Source organism: Periplaneta americana, chromosome 6 (assembly GCF_040183065.1).
Source record: "Periplaneta americana isolate PAMFEO1 chromosome 6, P.americana_PAMFEO1_priV1, whole genome shotgun sequence".
Lineage (NCBI taxonomy): Eukaryota > Metazoa > Arthropoda > Insecta > Blattodea > Blattidae > Periplaneta > Periplaneta americana.
This window is the reverse complement of record NC_091122.1, coordinates 134,885,488-134,907,780: the sequence shown is the minus strand read 5'-3', so window position 1 is coordinate 134,907,780 and position 22,293 is coordinate 134,885,488. Positions and strand designations below refer to the sequence as shown.

At 35.3% G+C, this 22,293-nt stretch overlaps 1 protein-coding gene across 2 annotated transcripts; it reads left to right on the top strand.

Annotated features, from left to right (window-relative positions):
* Positions 1-1,326: 1,326 nt before the first annotated feature.
* On the top strand, positions 1,327-21,645 carry LOC138701755 (uncharacterized). Of its 2 annotated transcripts, none has more exons than XM_069828982.1 (8): positions 1,327-1,483; positions 8,081-8,242; positions 8,385-8,561; positions 10,989-11,141; positions 13,351-13,589; positions 14,901-14,991; positions 16,786-17,043; positions 19,990-21,645. In XM_069828982.1, the coding sequence occupies exons 2-8, from the start codon at positions 8,176-8,178 to the stop codon at positions 20,031-20,033; spliced, it is 1,029 nt and encodes a 342-aa protein (XP_069685083.1). In that variant the 5' UTR covers positions 1,327-1,483; positions 8,081-8,175; the 3' UTR covers positions 20,034-21,645. The 2 variants fall into 2 exon arrangements, with proteins under 2 accessions (XP_069685083.1, XP_069685082.1); XM_069828981.1 differs by lacking the exon at positions 19,990-21,645 and adding an exon at positions 18,377-19,977.
* The last annotated feature ends 648 nt before the right edge of the window (positions 21,646-22,293 follow it).

The window sequence follows — 22,293 nt, the reverse complement described above, 5'->3', positions numbered from 1 at the left end:
ATATCAGATAATAGAAAGAGATTATTATGAGACAATTTTGAAAATACAGCACTATCAGGATGATGTCTAAAGAAAGAAGTAACAATGTAGTCAGTGATAGTTGAAATCAGTATGATTGGAGTGAAATGCTAATAAGGTTATCTTTTAAGCTGTTTTTAAAGGTGTTTATTGTCTTGCAGCCCCTAATACTTTGTGACAAGGAATTCCATTGACGCGAGGTGGATACTGTAAAAGATGATGAATAATAAGATGTTCTATGAAGAGGTATACTTAGCGTGCCACAGATAAGTGATCTGGTATTTACGTCGTGATTGGAGTATAGATAAGAGAACCGAGACGAAAGGTAATTTGGTGTTGAGGTGTGCAGAATTCGAAAGAGTAAAGACAAAGAGTGTAAAGTTCTGCGTTCTTTAAGTCGGAGCCACGAAAGACTTGCGAAGGACGGTGATATGTGATCATATCGTCGGATGTTGCACACGTATCTGACGCACATATTCTGAGCTCGCTGTAACTTGAATGACAGTTCAGAACTTAGGTCACTTAATAAAACGTCACAATAATGGAAGTGCGGCATTACTAGGGTATGTACTAGGGTAAGTTTTAGTTGCTGGGGCAAGAAGTTTCTCAAGCGACTCAAATAGTGAATGGAGGAACAGATTTTTTTTATAGTTTCTTTAACTTGAAAATTCCAACTTAGATTATTATCAAAAAAGAAGTCAAGATTTTTTACGACAGATGAATAAGGGATTAGCGTGTTGTTAAGGGTAACAACTGAAAGATTACTGTTATTAAGGGAGTTAACTAGTACTTTGATTTTTATTGCATTTGTAAATTTAATATTAATTGTAATTATAATTGTAATTGTATTCTTAATATTGTAGTTGTAATCCCCTAGTAGATGGGAAGAGAAGGCCTGATGTCCTTATCTCTACCAGGTTAAAGAAATAAATAAAATTCTCACATAGAACAGCTTTCCCCAGTCAGGATCAAAATATTTAATAGCGCCTTATGCACAAGCCATTGTTGTACGAATACGTGTACAAAATAATATTGAGCGCGGAGTATTTACTTCAGTTTCAGACGAAGGGGAGCGCTGATGGCGTAATAGCAGCCACGTTAGCGCGAGGCATGTCTCAGCCACCTGTAGCTAACCTTGATATCCCCGCAATAGCGTATTCCACATGACACTGAAACAGACAATAGTGGTTTGGCCTTTCACTTATGCACACTTCAACCTTGAGTATTCTGTCTAGCGTTAACATCAATATTACGGTTATTCCCCACGCCATAGGCTTTTATGGATTATTTTTCTTTTTATGGGCGAAGTTTGTACTGCGCAGTACTCCAGGCGTTTTCATTCCAGCACCAGGACGTTTAGTAGTGCCTGTGATGGATTGTAGTTCGCAACGCATTTTCCATACGAACGTGCGAGCTTCTCCTATAGTTTCTTCTCAAATGTAAAGAAGCGAATTCATTTTGTTCAGTAAGTACGTCTATTCGAATTCGAATTATGTTCGAAAATAAATACTTAATTTAAGCAATAAAAATGTGGCCTTAAAATAGAGGAAAATATAGAAATGACAGACTATCATTTTTTTAGTGAACAAAAAAAATGTGTTCCGAAGACCTGAATAAACAAATATAAATAAGTTAAATCATAGTTCTCAGTCATTAATAGATGCAGTTAACCAAAGGAAATTAAAGGCGATGAAAGTCCTTAGCATCGCGTTTTTCGAAAGGGAAGTAAATCTGGGAGGACAGCTCCTGAAATTAACGACACAAAAGATATATAAAAAAAACCAAATCAAGAACTGTTTAATAAACATAATAGTTGTATAAATACTGTATCTAGCGGGATAAGTGCATTGTTATCACTCGAGCGCTTTAATTATTACATACGAGAGCGATAATGATGCACATCCCACTACTTGCACACAATATTTTATCCACGATCGTTCAATAATGGTTATTTTTTAAACACTCATTTATAATAATTATTACCTTTACATAAAAGTGTCTCGCGCCGTGGTGTCGTGGTCTAAGGCATCCTGCCTAGGACTCGCGTTACGGAATGCGCGCTGGTTCAAATCCTCATGGGAGAAGAAATTTTCTCATTAAATTTCGGCCAGTTTATGGGACCGGTGCCCATCTAGCATCGTGATGCACTTGGGGAGCTACGATAGGTAGCGAAAATCCGGTTTCGCAAACCAGCCATAACGACTGGGCGGATCATCGTGCTAACCATACGATATCTCCATTCTGGTTGGATGAACGTCCACATCTGCTTCGGCATGTGGACGTGAAGCCAGCAGCCGGCTGGTCGGTCTTGGCCCTTCATGGGCTGTAGAGCATGGATTTACTGTCTTTTACATAAAGTACCATAATTTAATATAAATGATACCTTGGAACCTAGATCATAGTAAGTCATTGATTGTTATGGCAATCTAATAAGGTTTATTATACAGGGTGTAAACGATATAAACTGCCTAAAAATACTGGTGGTAGAACATAAGTACCTGAAGAAAAGAGTTAAATAATGTTTTTCTGAAGACCTAACTGGCAAGGATTTCCCAGAAAAAATGTGTTTTGTGAGTCTGACTTTTTTGAAAATGGTTATAGACAGTCATAATTTAAGTTGCGCAATACGTATGCTGAAGCAGTCGCCTGTTCATACTTTTACTCTGTTGTGTATTGGTGTGTGTTGGGCGCAAGCGGCAATGGCATTTACGTTCAGTCGAAATGTAAACAAATTATTAGATTGCTATTAATTTTAAACCATGGATTTCATAAAATGAAATTAAAATTATAAGAAATAATTAAATTTCACTAGACATTTTGTTCAGTAGACCGATATGTACTGCCTATATAATTTTGACAGTTTATATCTTTTACACTTGGTATTTAACAATTGAATAGCCGCCCGGAAGAAGGTTGTAACCCCCTTTTCTCATCATCATCATCATCATCATCATCATCATCATCATCATCATCATCCTTCGCGAATTAGGCCTCTGTAGACCTGTTTCGGCCCCATCTAGCAGTCTTCTTAAAGGTCTTCCTGGTCGACGATGTCCTCTAGGTTTATACTGCATCATAATTTTTGGGATTCTTGAATTTTCCATTCTTCTTATATGATCTAGCCAATTGAATTTGTATCTGCTGATTTTTTTCTTCTACTGACTCTACTTCTAATTGTTCTAAAATTTCTTCATTCCTTTTTCGGTCTAAAAGAGTATATCCTGCTGTCCTCCTGAAAAATTTCTTTTCTGTTGCTTTGATTCTGTTCATGTCTTTTTTCTTCAATGTCCAAATCTCGCTTCCGTATAAAAGGGAGGGTAATGCTAGTGTATTATATATTTTTATTCTTGTAGATTTTTGTACTAATTTAGCTTTCAATGTATTGTTTATTATTCCTAGAATTTGTGTAAATTTGGTAATTTTCTTGTTCACATCTTTTTCATTTTGATAAGATATTTCACAACCCAGATAATTGAAATTTTGCACTTGTTCGAGGCATTGGTTATTGTGTATTATCTTACTTCTGACTGGGTCTTGTCCTAAAAATGCCATTACTTTTGATTTTTGTGCTGAAATTTCCATCCCATCCATTTCTCATAAGTTGACTTTGTCGTTAATAATGGTTGTTAATGATGCGCTATGTGTAATGCTTGTACTCGTATTAAAATCAGCACACATGTCTGATTGTAACCCTTGATCTAAAAGTATGTAGCCAGCCTACAGCACGATGTGTTTTTCCCCATTTTTTTTAAAAGAATTTTGTATTTACTGGTTACAACTTTGTTCTGCACGGCTATTCAATTATTTATATAGGCCTAGCTGAAAATAAATAATAATAATAATAATAATAATAATAATAATAATAATAATAATAATAATAATAATTTCTTCAAATATCATTTTGAAGAAGCAATACATTGCAAGTTGATTGCCGCACTAACTGTTGTAATGAGTTGATTTCTGCATTCAGTGTGATAACCAGTGTTGTTACGGTGAATTATTAGGTTGAGGGATAAGTTCCTAGCGTTTTTGTTCGTCATCACAACACTGCATTGTTTGGAGATTGTTTATCGTGTGGCATTTTTCATTTGTTATTTGGAGTGTTGTGCCTGTAAATACGCCTTGAATTTTGCGGATTCGTAGAAAGTTTGTGCTGTTTGTGGGCTAAAGAAGAGGAATGTCAACGGAAATAAACGAACACTTTCGACATATTCTACTGTTTGAGTTTAATAGATGAGCAAAGACAGAGGTGGCGGCTCGAAACATTTGTACCGTGTACAGGGAGAATGCCATCGGAGAAAGCACTGCAAGAAAATGGTTCTGCCCTATCAACACACAACACCTCGTTAGAAAAATTAGTATACATCCACAGAAGATGTTATGCGTGTGAAGAAGGTGTCCTGTACTACGAATTGCTTCCCAGAAATGTAAGCATAACTGCTGATATTTACTGCCAACAACTCAGACGGGGAAGAAAAACGACTGGGAAGACTGCATCAAGTGCTGCTGCAACACGATAATGCACGCCCGCACTCCGCTATCATGACGAAAGCAGCTATCCAGGAGCTTGGTTGGGAGGTGATTCCACATCCTCCATATTCTTTCTATCTTGCGCACCTAGATTTTCACCTTCCCGTTCTTTGTTCAACACTCTTCCAGGGAACTCCTTTGATAACGAAGATGGTTTCAAAAACTTGGCTTGACGATTATTTAACTCCAAGCCAACATATTTCTTCAGACGCGGGATCAGAAACCTATCTCAGCGTTGACAACGGCATATATAATGTAGAAGAATATATTACTGACTGATTTCTGTCTTTTATTTATCTCAAAGAAAATCTTTTATCACAGAGAAAAAACGCTACGAACTTTGGCATCAAGGCAATAAGTAAACTATGGATAAGAAGGCATTATTAAGCGATTGTGAATAAAATGATTTTTTCCAATCCCACTGCCGTAAATATGTTATTAGTTTGTTTTTCGGGGAAATAAGCTAAATGGATTTTACCGTAATATTGTTAGTTGCTATTGACGACGGGACGTAAGTCACATTAGGCCTACTTCCCTAGGAAAGTAAGTGAAAAGTAATATCCGTTACAAGAGCGGTATGTTGAAGTTTTCGTGTTCGAGGAAAAGTTTGAAAAAGCGAAACGTAGTTGAGCTTTTTTAATTTCCGAGAATTGAAAGAAAACATACCGCTCGTGTATCGTACATTATTTTGTGCGAATATCGTTTATTACATACCTGAAAGAGGAATTTCTAATTAGTTGCAATGAAATCTCCATCTTGGTTTCTGTTCAATGACGCCAAATTTGCAAAACAAAAATATCTATCTTCAACATTGTTGCTTTAAAATGTTTTCTGTGTTTACTATACTCCAGCAGGCCGTGGTATACGTCTGTCTTCCCCCCCCCCAGTCTATGATGAGTCTGGAATCTTGTTGATTTTTTCACGGCTTCCTTAATGTTACTTGCATCACGAATGCAGTAACTTTAGTGGAGTTGTAGAGTTTACTTAATTTTTGCAAATATTTAAAAACAATAATTAACAGTGCAATTTAGGTGAAATTGCAGTGTTTCCAATTTATAATTATTAGCCTACTATATTGAACGTCTCTAAAAATAATATGTTAAAAGCCTAAAGCAGTAAAATCAATATGTCACTTAAGCGGTAAGAAGAGGGAAATTGTTATGTGTGTTAGGTTGGGAATACTGAATGTGGAATTTTAGACTTTCCGCGGATTGGTTTTGTGCGGAAACCAAGCAAATACGCACGATCTCGCACAAAATATGTTTCGTTCAAAGTCGCATAGCAACAAACGAAAGAAGAACTCAAAACTCTACGACCCTCCCAACAGTTCTGATATTAAATCATGTAAAATAAAGGAAATATATTTTATGGGAGTGGAAAAAGATTATATGCAATTCGAGAGTTAAGTAGAATTTGATAGTCTGGACTACTTAATTGTAGCCCTCTCGTTTTCGACTACGCTACCGGCGTAGCTCAGTCGTCTGAGGCGATTGCCTGCCGATCCGGAGTTGCGCTCGGGCTTGGGTCCGATTCCCGCCTGGGATGATTAATTGGCTGAGTTTTTTTTTCCGAAGTTTACCCCAACCGTAAGACGAATGTCAGGTAATCTACGGTATGGCGAATCCTCGGTCTCATCTCCCTAAATACCATCTCACTAACACCAACACCTTCAACACTAAATAACCTTGTAGTTGATACAGCGCCGTTAAATAACCAAGCAAAAAACTACGTACATCCCTTTATACACCTACATAAATAAATATATTATCTTATCTTTGTGACATACTGTAGAACTGTACTGTTTATTAAACTGTCAGCAACTGTCAGAAATAGTTCATTACCGATATTTCATATGTGAAATAATGGTCTCTTCAGATATTATTTCATTCTGTGAAATAAACATTTCATTTATATCTGACAATCCAACATCATTTTTAATGTGGCTTACGTCCCGTCGTCAATAGCAACTAACAATATCATGGCAAGTTATTTATGCGTTATGCAACTAGTGGGATATGTGCATGATTGCCGCTCCAGTGTGTTTTGCAAGAACGAGGCGTAAGCCGAGTTCTGTAATTACATGAGAGTGGTAATTATGCTTATCCCACTAGTTGCATGCAATATTTTATCCACGTTTATTTAACAATGCGTTCATGATACGATCGTTGACTGAGTGCGATATGTAAATGATTACCGCACTCAGTGCGGTAATGAATGCCATTACCATGGTGATATGACGATGGATAAGTATCCATTATCAAACCAGCGCGGATAAAATTCATTTACTTCCCTAAAAGCAAATATCAGCATACTATTATGGCACTGGGAACGGCAAAATGATTAGGCATATTAAAACACTGAAATAAATAAATAAATAAATAAATAAATAAATCAGTAAATAGATAATTAAATAGAGCAGTAAATAAATAAACAAATCAGTGAATAAATAAATCAGTAAGTAAATAAATAAATAAATCAATAAATAAATAAATAAATAAGTAAATAAATAAATAAAAAGTAAATAAATAAATCAGTAAATAAATAAATAACAAAAAATAAACAACCCAGTAAATAAATAAATAAATATATATATATATATAAATCAGTAAGTAAATAAATAAATAAGTGAATAATAATTAATTACCTTTAAAAATGCCATTGAATTTTTAATAGTACATTATGCAACGAGCCTATAATGGTAGTAATTAAGACGCGAGTATGTTTATGAAAGGAGCGCAAGAGAGTTTCATAATTTTCATACGATCGTCTTAATTACCATTATAGTCAAGTTTCATACGATTTTTTATGCTCGACCATATTGTTTTTTTCCGGCAATGGGTGAAATAAATTTGCGGGAATATGCTTTGTGAAAGGCTGGAAGATGACGGTGAATTGATGTTAATTTGTGTGTTGTTTTTTTCGACTGAGTTTAGTATTGTCTAATATCTCGCTAGTTGTCTTTCGATTGCATATCCGAGAATAATCGATACTTGCGCTTTCATATTGCTAAAATGGTATTTTCTGATTGGTGGAACACCTGCACTTTAATGAATAGGTGTACTTTAATGAGGTCCATTAAAGGGCTGCTACCTGGTGTATAATTACTACATTTCTGCATGGTCGAGCATAAAGTTAATAAAAATCCTAGCATAGTTTCCTTCGAAAGGGAAGTAAAACTGGAGACCAGTGTCTTAGATTTCCAGCAACCATGATCCGAATTATAGGGCTTCAGACAAAATTGATCGGCCTTTTTCCTTACGTGAAAATTCAATTCTGGAGGTGGCACAATAGGCCAATATGAGTGCCACACTGTGTATGTGCTTGTTCCATTCGTCCATCCATAAATATATTTTTTAACGTTTGAAAATAATTTAAGGTATATTTTTATAGTTAAAAGAATAGGCCTATTCTTTACAGCAAAAATAAATTATAAGACACATACCGGCAGGTCTACACTTCCTGATTGGGCTATGTAAACTACAGTGCTGTAGATAGAAATTCTGTGCATGTTCTCTGCTTGTATTGTCAACAGTTACTATGAAGATTTAAAAGAAGCGAACAGTTTCAGGGAAACTAAAACTGTCTGTAGAAAATACTATCGGTAAGCAGTTATTTACAAAAGAAAAGATGTTGGCCTGCCACCTTTTTATATTGAAAGTACTCATAGTAGCCACAACAATATATATTAGTGCAGGTAAGTCAACCTGCAAGTAGTGCTATCACATTTTTAAATACTTCTTCTCCTTCAGTAGAAAAGATAGACTTGTAAGATTATCAAATCCATTAATTGTATTGATATAAAAACGAATTTGTTTTGAATGTTACATCTTTATTAGGTGTGCAAATCAAGTCGATCGGGTTGAAAAGTGGAAAGCCATTTGTGTATAATTTATTAACTGCAACTATCCAGTTTGATGCTGTGCTGGAAGAAGCTGAAACAATACAGAATGTGACATGGGTACTAGGTGATGGAGTAGGACTGTATGAGTGGACTCCTGATGAACCTCCTCAGGGTAAGTACTGAGAGGAAGTATACAGGTGTCGAAATCTTGAAACCTATCACTGTAAGAGGCAACATGTTTTAATTTATAATAGATATTGCCTAATCATGTTCTACATTCAGCGGCCGATGAAAAATGCATCCTTGTTACTTACCCTAGAATAGGGTGACCAGACGTCCTCTTTTGTCCGGATATGAGTATGCATCTGTAATATGGTCACCTCAGTTCCAGTCCCATCAGATGCAAATAGAAAGGATACAGAAAAGATTTTTACGTTATTTATATTTTAAAAAACATCACGTGTCGTCTTATGACAAGCAAATTTCATATAATCAGTTACTTTTTGAATTTAATTATAAAACTTTAAAATCTCGACGATTAATAAATAGCCAAATTTTACTCTATAAAACTGTTAACGGTATATTGAATAACTGTGATTTTCTTAAATTGCTTCAGTTCAATGTAAAAAGAACAGAATTACGTCATAGGCAACCTTTTATTATTCCCATTCCTAGAACTATTTTCTTCAAGAACTCTCCATTGTTTGTTATGTGTAATACTTACAACTCTCTGTCTTTAAACTGTGATTCTCAATTGGATTCAGTTTAACAATTGAAAAATTTCATACAATATTAAAAAGAATAGTATTTCCTTAGTTATTTAAATTATGAAGAAGTGTATTATAATGTTTTTACTCTAATTTTTCAATAATTTTGCATCATTATATTGACATTTGGCACTATATTAACTGTAATATTATATTCTAGCATCTATTACCATGATGTATTTTCTTTCTTTCGTTTGTGTTGTTTGTTTTGTTGTTTTTTTCTCTCTTATTATGTATTTTGTGTATATCTATGTAAGCCACCTGTAATTGGAAGCCTGCTTCTGTTGGTGGTGGATTTAAAATAAAAATAAAATAAAATATGTTCTTCTTTTTAGGCCTTTGTCCGGGGTCTGGGCGGATTTAAAAAAATTAAGAAACGTCCTTCTTTTCGTAATTTATATGCCTGATATTTTGAAATTATCTGATTTGACGCCCTTTTCAAGTAATTTTCCTGTAGGTGGCAGCAGCGTCGACGAAATATACTCTTTGCCAACGATCATAACTGAAAGTAATGCTTACAAAATAATATTAAATCCACATTTTGTGCAGACTTTCTATGTATTTTGATAGTAATTTATACTTCCCTTGGCTTTCAAATGTAGTTACTGTAAAAGCATTTTATATTATTAAGTTTCATCATAAGTATGCTGTAATAAAATAGATATTGACATAATTTTAAATACAATACAGGCCTAAGCCTAAATCTAAATACCGTATATATTTTCTGTCCTCTGTTGTAAGTTCCCTTGACTTTCATATGTAGCTAACTGTCTAATCATTATTATTATTAAGCTTTACCATAATTATTTTGTAATATTAACATACTTTTAAGTATGATATAAGCCTAAATCTGTACTGTAAAAAAAATTAAATTATGGTTTATTTAACAACGCTCGCAACTGCAGAGGTTATATCAGCGTCGCCGGTGTCCCGGAATTTTATCCCCCAGGAATTCTTTTACATGTTAGTAAATCTACTAACATGAGCCTGTCGCATTTAAACACATTTAAATGTCATCGACCTGGGCCGGGATCGAACCCGCAACCTCGAGCACAGAAGGCCAGCGCTATACCGACTACGCTACCCAGGCCGACGGGACTGTAAATATTTTGTAATAAAATAGATATTGACGTAATTTGTAGTATAATATATGCCTAAGTCTAAATCTAAATACATATTTTCTGTCCTCTTTTTTTTTTAACAATGTCCTCCTTTTTGAAGCTTTGTGTCCTCTTTTCTATCGATGTGAATCTGGTCACCCTAACCTAGAATCCCAAAAGAACACTCAAATCGGCGGGCTCTAGTACGTCTGTAATTAAATATTTTCTTCGTGTAGTTCATTCAATTCATCAAATATTTTCATTTACATACGAAGTAATTTAAAAAACTTGTTTTCATCTTCACGTAAATCTGCATTAAGAATATTGTAAAAGCGCCTTTTAATAATCGATGAGCAACTATAGAATGTATCCATAATCGTGCTCTTTGTTACGTTTTTTATCCTCTAAGTCAGAAGTTTGAAAAACTTATAAATTCTCTATAAGGACCATATAAATACCGAAATTGACTAGAAATGAGTCTTTTCTATTGTTAACCAACAGTTAAAAACATTGTTAGTTTCTTTAATAACTTTAGGCACGGCAGAATTTTATAAGAATTATAAGGTGTCCCTAAACTTTCTGACAACACGGAATGTTTATGATTTATTTGGGTATACAAAGAATTTTCTATAACATTTCATCTGTTCCTTAGACCATTTTGATGTGTGTATTTAATTAGTTTTATTTCTGCAGAAAATAATGTACAATTAAATACATCTTTATTTATTTCAGTATCTGGTATTCTTGAGGGCGCTGTGAATACCAGTGCCGAGAATGGACAACTGACTATTCTTTCTGCAGAAATTAAACATGCGGGAATTTATACTCTTACACTGACTTCAAACTTGGGGACTGATAATGGGACATACAACCTTCTTGTTTATTGTAAGTTACAAGAGGTGTTGATCAAATTATTGTGGTTAGAGATTTGATAAACATTTAATTATCGAATTTCCAGTTTTAGGAAGAAATATTTATGACAGTCAAGTGACAAATGAATCTTCTCCTTCTTTTCAAGGACATCAGTCAATTGATGTAAATTTTAGGAAAACAGCAGTAAACTATCTTAAGAGGTTAAGTAATTCTTGTACTACTGGATGTTCATTTCAAAGTGTGTCATGACGTCACTGTTGTTGGGTCACCGATTTGAAGCGAGTTTCAGCTTATATGTTAGAGAAGTTGCCTATTATTTAAGGCGTTCTTCAATCTGAACTTGAGAACGTGTACGGTATAACTTGAACGTCGTAGCAACAGGTGGCGGTCTGTACGGTATGTGTGCTACCATAACCTCTTTCGAACTGTGTTTTGCGCCGGCAAGTCGTACGCAGGGTATTTGTTATCATCGGTTGCGTACGGTAACATTCCACAACACAAATCAAATGCTCCGTGTCCATGTTGACTGTCGAAGTTGATGTCAACAAATACGTAAGTAATCGTCTTAACCCTCTCCCCATATCCCGACAGTACGTATTTTCAAACAGTTCACATTCCTGCCACTACCGGCGTTACCGTACGTATCGGTACGTACTCTTCAGAATGAACGCCGTACTTGCTAGGCAACTTCTCTTCCTCATAGGTTGTACACCTCTGCGGAAGTGTAGGAAGATTGAATTCTCTAGGCTCATCGGCTAGCCACATGACGGCATACAGCGAGCCATGACACACTTTGAACTGAACACCCAGTATTTTTTCTGTTTCTTAATAAGGTGCGCGATATTTTGAGAAGAATGTGACGATGCCTAAAACTGTATGTCTAATGACCAAAATAAATTGAATTGAATATATTGTATGAATTTATCAAATTTTCAAATGATGCAAATTAGTAACTGATGCCCTTTCAAAAGAAATAGATTTAAGTCTAGTCTTATGTATTTGTGAAACACGCTGTCTTCCTTAGACGTCGTTAAAACAATTGAAAGATAAGACGTAGGTACTCTATTATAGTAGACATCAGCAAAATTGCAAGCTTACTGAAGCAAATTGTAATAGACCTACTCGTAATATTATGTTATCTCATATTAAACATAGGAAGAATGAATTAAATTAATTTCATTGTATTTCATTACATCTTTCCTTGGTCCAATCGTTTGCGTATTTTATTTGTTTTTAACAGAATGTCATCATTCCACGTCCGTTTTTTGTAATGATTTTCATCCTCTGATATTTTCCGTAGAGAATGTTGTATAGCCCACGGCTGCTTTTCTACAGATTAGTATTTCTTGTTTAATATCCCTTTGTTATTGAATTGATCTTTCCGGTGATGTACTGTATGTATTTTTATGCTCGACCATGCCGAAATGTAGTAATTATACACCTGGTAGTAGCCCTTTAATGCACCTCATTAAAGTACACCTATTCATTATAGTTCAGTTGTTCAGCCAATGAGAAATCACCATTGTAGCATTATAAAAGCGCAAGTATCGATTATTCTCGGAAATGCAATCGAAAGACAACTACCGAAAAGTCACGGAGGCTGGAAATCCAATACTGTCGCAGAAGGTTATGTTCTGTTACTATAATAATTAGCGTTAATTGTAAATAATATTCAAATAAATTCAATTTGTCATCTCGTTTTCCAATTCTAAATCAATTTCCAGGTTATATCAAGACTAATGTTCATGTTATTCTCTAGATTAGGCCTATATCAAGGTCAATGACATTCGTTCCTCGGAAAAAATCAATACTTTCGCGTCTGCGCACATCTCACAATTTAGAAGGTCAGTTCCGCTCGTCACTTACATAACCATAACATGAATACTTATGGATAATTTCAAGTTAGAAATATGGTCGAGCATAAAAAGTCATATGAAACTTGCCTATAATGGTAAGTAAGACGCTCGTATGAAAATTATGAAACTCGCTTGCACTCGTTTTATAAACAAACATACTCGCGTCTTAATTACTACCATTATAGGCTCGTTGCATAATGTACTATTTTAATTGTAGCAATCTTCTTTCAAGTGATATTTGATTTTACGATTTTTGTAGTAAATTTGATTCTTGTTTTGTTGGTAGTTCTGCTTATTCTTTTCCTAATACTCGTACGTGTGAGAGAACTATGCATATTTATTTGTAATTATTTCTTTTATTCCAGACATGGGTGGATTTCAATTGAGCGATCTCAGCCCGTCTCCACAGAAACCCAGTTGTATATGTATTACAAAATTGGTGATATCACGTCTTGCACCTTACCCTAATATCAGTCTGTGGGCAGAGAATAAGAAAACCAAACCGCCAACTTTTATTTCACTTTCTAAAGTTGCAAAAGTGAAAGAAAACGTTACTATCTACAATGACGGTTCCTATGGTTACGAAATGACAGCGGAAGTTCCTGTAAGTCACCACCAGGCTTCGAGACTTCGGACCCAATAGAGCAGTTCAGTGGGAAATCCGCATAACGGCGTACTGAGTATAGTGGTAAAGCGTACAGTGGGTGGGGGTACTGTAGAATGAATGCCAACAAATATGCAAAGGAAAACGCTCTGGATTTGAAGGTTCTGACGAATAATTTGGTTTCATACAAACTTTGTCTGAAACTATTACACGGTTAGAAAAGTCAGAGCAAGAGATGCCGGAAGCCCTCAAATTAATTTAGAAAATGATGCAGAGAATTAATGAGACATCAAGTACACCGGTTACTGAACGTGTAAAACAGAAGTGGAAATCAATTTTATGTAAAAATAACAGATATGGAACATTGTGTAACATAAACAGCAAATTAGTGGGCATAGAGTCACCCGAGAATAAAGGACTGTCTCTTAGAGACTGTAATGATGTTAGGTTTTTTCATTTTGCTCCTACCACGTCATATGCGACGTAGAACACAGCTTTCTACAATACAAACTTTGGCAGATAACCGGAAAAGATTTACGTTTGAGACACTGAGAATGTATCTTGTAGGTACATTGCAATTCGGTACTGTAACTGCATTTCCTAAAGACGACCAATAGGATAAATGAAACAAATTAAAATTGCTATATGCTTATTTCCACCATTAACACTGTGTATAATTAAACACAAATGCTTATAAAATACAGGAGAATAAATTCCTTTCACATTCTTTTGACATTATCAAAGTGTAAAGTATATTTACTTTCAGAATGTACATATGTGTGTTTCCCCATACTACCGTACTCTACTCTAAATAGCAACGTTGTTACCTCAACACATCTCTATCTACCTGCAGCGAGTCAACAGCCTATAGTGCATGCACAGTAAACTTATTGTATCGGGTCCAAAGTCTCGAAGCCTGGTCATCACTCATCACCATTGCATGTGCTTGGCATCTTCAGATTGAACTTATGATAATGTGTAGTAATTGTCTCTTGTCCTAATGAAATATCTAGAACCATTTTGTTTTCTATAAGGACTTGTTAAAAGAAATTTTGTCTGTATTACTGAAATATACAAACTAATGATGGTAAAATTTGCTACCTCTGGATAAGTCATTCAGAGACTATTATAAAAACAAAGTCTTTAGAAAAAAGAAAGTCGTGAAATCATATAATTAAAATCGTTGTCTGAAATATTTCTTGACAATGTTTATCTTAGGGAGAAATATTTGCAGGAATAATAATTATGCTGTTTTAAGTGTTTCAGTATCTATTCGCTTAATTATTTATCAACTTTTTTTTTTTTTTTCAGATTCTAGAGATTCCTCTGGAATCTTTCTTGGCCTGGTATTTTTGGATTTATGACAGCAAATTGCAAGTGTTTGGCACAAAAAGCTCATCAGGTAAGGTTAGTTCAAGGGGGTTCAAATCCCATAACCCCCCCTTGCGTGTGTCCCTGGTGGTAGTAAATGGTATCCTAAAGTGACTGTAATATGCAACATCCACAAGCATTACACTTTGGATAGAGTGAGTGCTTAATAAACCTTCATAATTACAAACAACAATAAACATAACTTTGAGTGGGTCCTATTCTTGTCAACATTTTTCTGGCCTTAAGGCAGCGTTTCTCAAACTTTTTTGAAGTGGGGACCACTTTTTTAAGTCAGAACAGTTCCGCGGACCGCCTTACTCTTGTTCCCTTCGAGAGCAAATTTATCATTTTGTAGCATATTTTAATACCAGTATATTTATATTTTAAAACAGAATTGATTAATTAAAATTAATTTAATTAATTTAGTTTTATATTAATATTAACTAATAAAGTTAATGTTAATAGAAAAAATTCATTTTCGTATTTTAATAAGTGAAGGCTATTAGAGTTTGCATAATCTTTAACTTATTAACTAAACAAAATAAATAAATGTTGGTGCTCACATTAATGAGATGGATAAGCCTGCCGATTCTTGCAGAGTTGTTCTACTCGTATATTTGGATGTATGCTGGTAAGCTTAAGTCGGAGATCGTCACATACATCGAGTCGATTTCGGTACTTTGTTTTTATTAGAAATAGTGATGAAAACCCTTTCTCTCAGAGATACGTAAAAGCACCATTGTAAAGTTCACTATATTCTCTTTTCACTTGTGATGAGGTCCAGAAATTAACCATACCTTCCTCTTGGAATTTCATTTTAAGTCCGGTGTCAGTCGAGTGTTCAATTAACTGTTCTCTTTCACTCAATGAAAGTTTGTTACAGTATTTTCAATATCGCAGTGTAGGGGATCACGAACCCATGAAAATTCGTCATATTTACTTGAAAAATAAGTTTCAAATTATGACTTCAGAGTTTCGAGATGCGAACATATATCATTGCACAATTGTTTTCCAATAACGAAATCATTTTCAACCAAAAAGACTCTAGGGTGGAAATAGTGAAAAAATCCTCTGTTTTACGGAACTGACCCACAAACCAAGTTTCCTCTCGAACATTGTTTTCTCATGTTCATTGAGAACAGTCAAAAAATTACCTTGTAGAGAGAGATTTAGTTCGTTTAGTTTTGAGAATACATCTGAAAGATATGCCAATGTACTTAGCCACATATCATCAGCTGATGTGCAGGGAAAAGATGGCGAGAAACACCACGTTCATAGTGCTTTAAATCCCTCTTTTGTTGCTGGGAATAGAGTGGGAAGTCGGTAGACAGGTAGGGTAATAAATTTCATAAAATGTCAGTACTGGGAGGGGGGGGAGTGAAAGACGATTGCCATGTGTCATTTCCAAACTCTGAGATTTTCAGCTATAGTGTGATACGCAATTCGTTTAAATTTTATTTTTTCTTCTGTCCTTTTTGAAGGACCACAAAGGCAGACCTCGAGGACCACAGGTGGTCCGCGGACCATAGTTTGAGAAACGCTGCCTTAAGGCATTTGCAAATAACAGTCTTATTATTACAATCACTACGTATAGAATGAAATGAGATTATTACCGTATAACTTACAGATAATAGGCCTATATATCAGGCACCACTCCATCTGATACTAACAGCTTAAATTATTCACTACTAGGAGAGCTGAATACTAACAGAGTTGCCACTAATTTTCGAATAACCTATGTATTGTATTTATTTTCTGTACGAATTTTTTTCCCTCTCTAATTATATTTGTATAGTTTATTGTGAAATGTAATCCAATTTTACAGTTAGCGGAAAAACCTGTCCAGAGCCCGAAGCCATAGACAAACTGAACTACACGAGGGTTTCAGGAGAAGAGTCGTGTCGTGGAGGATATACAGAATTTACAAACATGGATTATTTTTGTGCTAATGCCGATAATCCTAAATTGGAGCCTAAGAAAACAATGCAATGTAACAAGAATGGAACATGGATTGAGACAGACGAAAAACCATGGCCAGTCTGTGAGGAGAACACTGGTGGGAACAAAGGAACATCTCAGCTAGGTTAGATGCAAGATTCTGCATTTAATATTTCCAGTTACAATTAAAAAATAAAATATTTTTCATAGACATATTATTTGTTTTGTAGATGTAGACTATTAGAAAACTCTTCTCTCACCTCATCTCTTGCATTTGCTCTGCCATATACGAGGGTTGGATAAAAAGTAATGGCAACACTGCTGCTACGTCAGCCACGAAAGTTAAATAGCCTTAGAGCAGGCATCGGCGAAAATGTAATCGTGATCACTAGCGTAGGAGAAACGCAGTAAACTCTCTTTGCTTCACTCCCTCTCTTCCATCCAACTCCCCTACAACTCCAGTACACAAGCACCTAACAGTGGCGGGTTATCTGGTTAGATTTAGATTGCTTCTTTCTCAAAGCCTACGGTTCGAAAACGTCTGTTTAAGAAAGAATGGTAAGAACAGTATTTTCTATGCACATGGTGACGATGTGGATGCTTCGTTTCTTCTAAAATTCGAATAAGCACTTATTAATCAAACATCGGACGACATTATGACACATGCCATAATGATTATCTTCTGCAATACAACGAATGCTTATAGTTTCTCGATAATTAATTGAGCTTAACGAATGTATGTTGTCTTGATATTTTTTTCGAGATCGAAAATAGAGAAAAAATTAATCTTATGACAACATACATGAGTTTAGAAGCTTCATTATATTATCACAGAGAAAATATCAAGCACGAATTATTGAGTGAGATAATTCCGATGCGAGAAAGATGTCATTTTGACTGGAATTTTTGTAATATAATCATGATGTTCATGTTCATGGCAGTGACTTATCTCTTTCATCTTCGCAAAATTCATAAATGTTATTACCTTTATTGCAAGGAGAACAACGCGGATATATGAAATTTAATTTATTTAAAAACAACTGAACATTTCAGATTATATTAACATAATGAACCGCCATTAATCAATATCAGAATGCATGTTTTCCCTACTGTAATTAAATGAACCAAAGATGATAAGAATAAAACAAATGAATTATAGAAGAAAACTAAACATTTGAGGTTATGCCACAGTCTAGTATATACAATCACGAAGCTCAATACGTAGTAAATATGCATCCATAGATAGTTGCTGACCACTAGGATCGCTACTATCGCCTCATTACAGACAATGCGAAATAGTACCTGCACAGTTTATTGTTCCTAGTACCTTCACAACTCAAGCTTCGTGACTATATATACTAGACTGTGGCTATACTTTTTATCCCAGCCTCGTAGAACAAGAACAGAATGCACTGTTAAAATGAGTAAAATTGAATGTCTTAAAATATGTAACATTACGTGTAATTTTGTCTTTACAGGATTCCAATTACTTGGTGGGAGAATCCTTTATCTGCTTACGTTCTTAGTCATAGTCTTGTATGTTACGAGTATCCCACCATTTGGATGCTAGTCCAGCACATAGTCTTGGATATGACTTCTTAATAATCATCTTCCACAGTGCAACTCAAATCAGTGCGTTTTACATTAGATTTGGACGTAATACCACAGTCTAGTATATACAGCCACGAAGCTCAATATGTAATAAATATGCATCCATAGATAGTTGCTAACCACTAGGATCGCTACTATCGCCTCATTGCAGACAATGCAAAATAGTACCTGCACAGTCTATTGTTCCTAGCAACCTCATCAACTCAAGTTTCGTGACTGTATACACTAGACCAGGGTTGGGCAGAATTATGCACTCTGTGCTTGCATATTGTACTACGAGAGAAGTGTGCTTATAGAGTGCACGAAAACCGGTTTATTCAAGTTGCGGTGCGTACTGTATGTTTCAAAAGACAATGTTATTCTACCAAATTTAATAAGAACACAAAGTAATGAAACACTTCCTTAAATACAAAACAAAAAATGTATGTTGCACATTAATCCATATTACTCAATTTCTCAAGATTTGGAGAAACTGTATTAGCACATGCTATGCGAAGAACTGCCATTAAAAGCCCATCATTTCTTGCTTGAGATTTGTTTATTTTCGTAACAGAAAATAACTGTTCACATCTATAAGTGGAACCAAATAAACACAAAACTTTCTCACACAGTTTATGCAGATTGGGAAAGCGTCCTCTTGGGAATCCATCATAAAACTGCATAAGACTCGATCTTGCATAATATTTCGCTCGCATCTCTCGATCACATCGCAGGTCAATCAATTCACATTGTAATGAAGGGGGGACGTTATCAATAATCCGTTGGAATCAGAACATGTAGCAAAAATACGCAAATCCATTTCCAGGCAGTCTAAATCGTGGAACCTTGATGTAAATTCCTCTAATAGACCGGATAGAATACATGCGTACATTTCGAAATTTTCATTGTTCAAAATTCTATGCGCTTAGATAAGGATGGGGAATGATATATTTCGCCCTTTTGCATTTGACGTATCCATAACAGCAATTTCTCCTTAAAAGCTGCAATTCTATCTGCAAATTGTGTATTAAGAATTTCTTTTCCCCGAAGTCCTAAATTTAGCTCATTTAAAATCTGTGTAAGATCTGTTATAGCTGCTGGCACACGATAGCGCGCTGCAGCGCTTGCACTTGGAATTCCCCGTGCGAACGGAGGGCAAATGCACTCAAACGCCCATCGCTGCACTAAACTGTGGTAATACGGTTCAATTACATACAATATATTCTGCAACATAACTTCAAATACTGTCGGAGTATCTACATTAACTTATGACGTCCTACGTCCTTGTGACGTCATATTTTAGGAAATGTTTTAAAACAGAATAATATAAACTTGGCTATCTTCTTTTAACTTTAATCCATCCAGATCTGGATTGAGGCTTAGGTTCAAAAGGACCAAGTCTAAAGACGACACTGTTTGGGGTGACAATTTGTTTTAATTCCAAGACTAAAGTTTATTTTGAAGTCCTATTTATTACTACTTACTTACAAATGGCTTTTAGGGAACCCGGAGGTTCATTGTTGTCCTCACCATGGCCGTGCTTAAAACGAAACAGAAGAACCACCTTCTGCAACTTTATGGCTGTCTCGGTTTGGTTATCACTTCAATTCAGCCCAGAAGTAACAAGCTAACGGACAGAAAACATTATGCATAGGCATTTCGCTAGCCCGCGCTACGAGCGTGCTACGTGCTAAACTAGCCTCGGCTATCGAGTGACTACTTGTACAGGATTCATATCATATCATATCGCTAACACTGGTTTATGAATACGAAAAACGTTAGTTCGCTGATCATCCACCGGAAGCCCGCGCTAAGAATGTCTATGAATATGACCCAAAAAGTCTCGCTAGCCTCGCTAAAACCTTAAAAATCCTCAGATGTGATAAAAAATAATAGTACATTATGCAACGAGCCTATAATGATAGTAATTAAGACGCGAGGATGTTTATGAAACGAGAGCAAACGAGTTTCATAATTTTCATACGAGCGTCTTAATTACCATTATAGGCAAGTTTCATACGACTTTTTATGCTCGACCATATTTCTAACTTGAAATTATTAATAAGTTTTCATGTTATTCTTATGTAACTGGGGAGCGAATTGACCTTGTGCAATCTCGTAAATTGTGAGATGTGCGCAGACGCGAAAGTATTGATTTTTTCCGGGCAACGAAAGTCGCCAACCTTGATATATAATATAAAAAATAAGATAAACGTTAAACTTGATATAACCTTGAAATTGAATTCGACATTGAAAAACGAGATGACAAATTGATGTTATTTGAATATTATTTACAATTAACGCTAGTATTATAGTAACAGAACGTAACCTTCTGCGACAGTATTGGATTTCCAGCCTGCGTGACGTTTTGCTAGTTGTCTTTCGATTGCATATCCGAGAATAATCGAAAACCTGAACTTTAATGAATAGGTGTACTTTAATGACATGCATTAAAGGACTGCTACCAGGTGTATAATTACTACATTTCGGCATGGTCGAGCATAAAATATATTAAGCACAAAGTTTAACTTTTTCAATAAATTATAATTACTGCTTTGCTAATGTGCTACCTTTTAACAGTTTAGTAAAAAATTGTGGGCAGATACAATTCATATAAGCCAATGGCTGCAATAGGAAGTTTGTGATACTGCCAATCAGAGTTGATCACTGTGACATGTATTGTATAATACTCCAATAGATGAACAGTTTAGTAAAAAATTGTGGACAGAAACAATTTATATAAAGCAATGGCTGGAATAGGAAGTCTGTTAAACTGCCAATCAGATTTCATCACTGTGGCCTGTATTGCATAATACTCCAATAGATGGACATGTAGTAAAAAATTGTTGTTGTTGTTGTTGTTGTTGTTTTCTAATGCCAGGAGTTTGACAATAAAGTCATTTGACCTCTTGCACTCCAATATTTTTCAAAGATATTATCATGACCAACCAATGAAGCACAGATTTTGAGGTGTTCCGAATCCATTTCTTGGTTTGAGTTGCACAATGGGCAGTTAGGGGACTGATATATTCCAATTCTATGCAGGTGTTTAGCCAAACAATCATGGCCTGTTGCCAATCTAAATGCAGCTACAGACGATTTTCGTGGTAAATCGGGAATTAACTGTGGATTTTGATGCAGATAGTTCCATTTTTTCCCTTGGGATTGTGTTATCAAATTTTGTTTGTTGAAGTCTAAGTATGTAGATTTAATAAATCTCTTCACAGAGTAATACGTAGATTTAGTAACAGGTCTGTAAGTAGCAGTGCTGCCCTTCTTTGCTAATGCATCCGCATTCTCGTTTCCCAGGATTCCACAATGGGATGGTATCCATTGGAATACAATTCTTTTATTGAGTGATATTAATTGAGAGAGCATTTTAGTTATTTCTACTGTTTGAGATGAAGGTGTGTGTTTAGAGACTATTGATAGAATAGCTGCTTTGGAGTCTGACAATATAACTGCATTCCTAAATTTATTGATGTGGCATAGAAGATTCCTGAGTAAAAAATTGTGGGCAGAAACAATTCATATAAGGCAGTGGCTGGAATAGGAAGTGTGTTAAGCTGCCAATCAGATTTGATCACTGTGAACATGTATTGTATAATACTCCAATAGATGGACATGTAGTAAAAAATTGCGGGCAGAAACAATTCTTATAAGGCAATGGCTGGAACAGGAAGTGTGTTAAACTGCCAATCAGATTTGATCACTCTGTCCGTGTATTTAAAAGGAATATTATATTTGCCATGATTTCTAAGCTGCTGTAATACAGATACTTTCATTTCATTGTTTGTAAGCAATT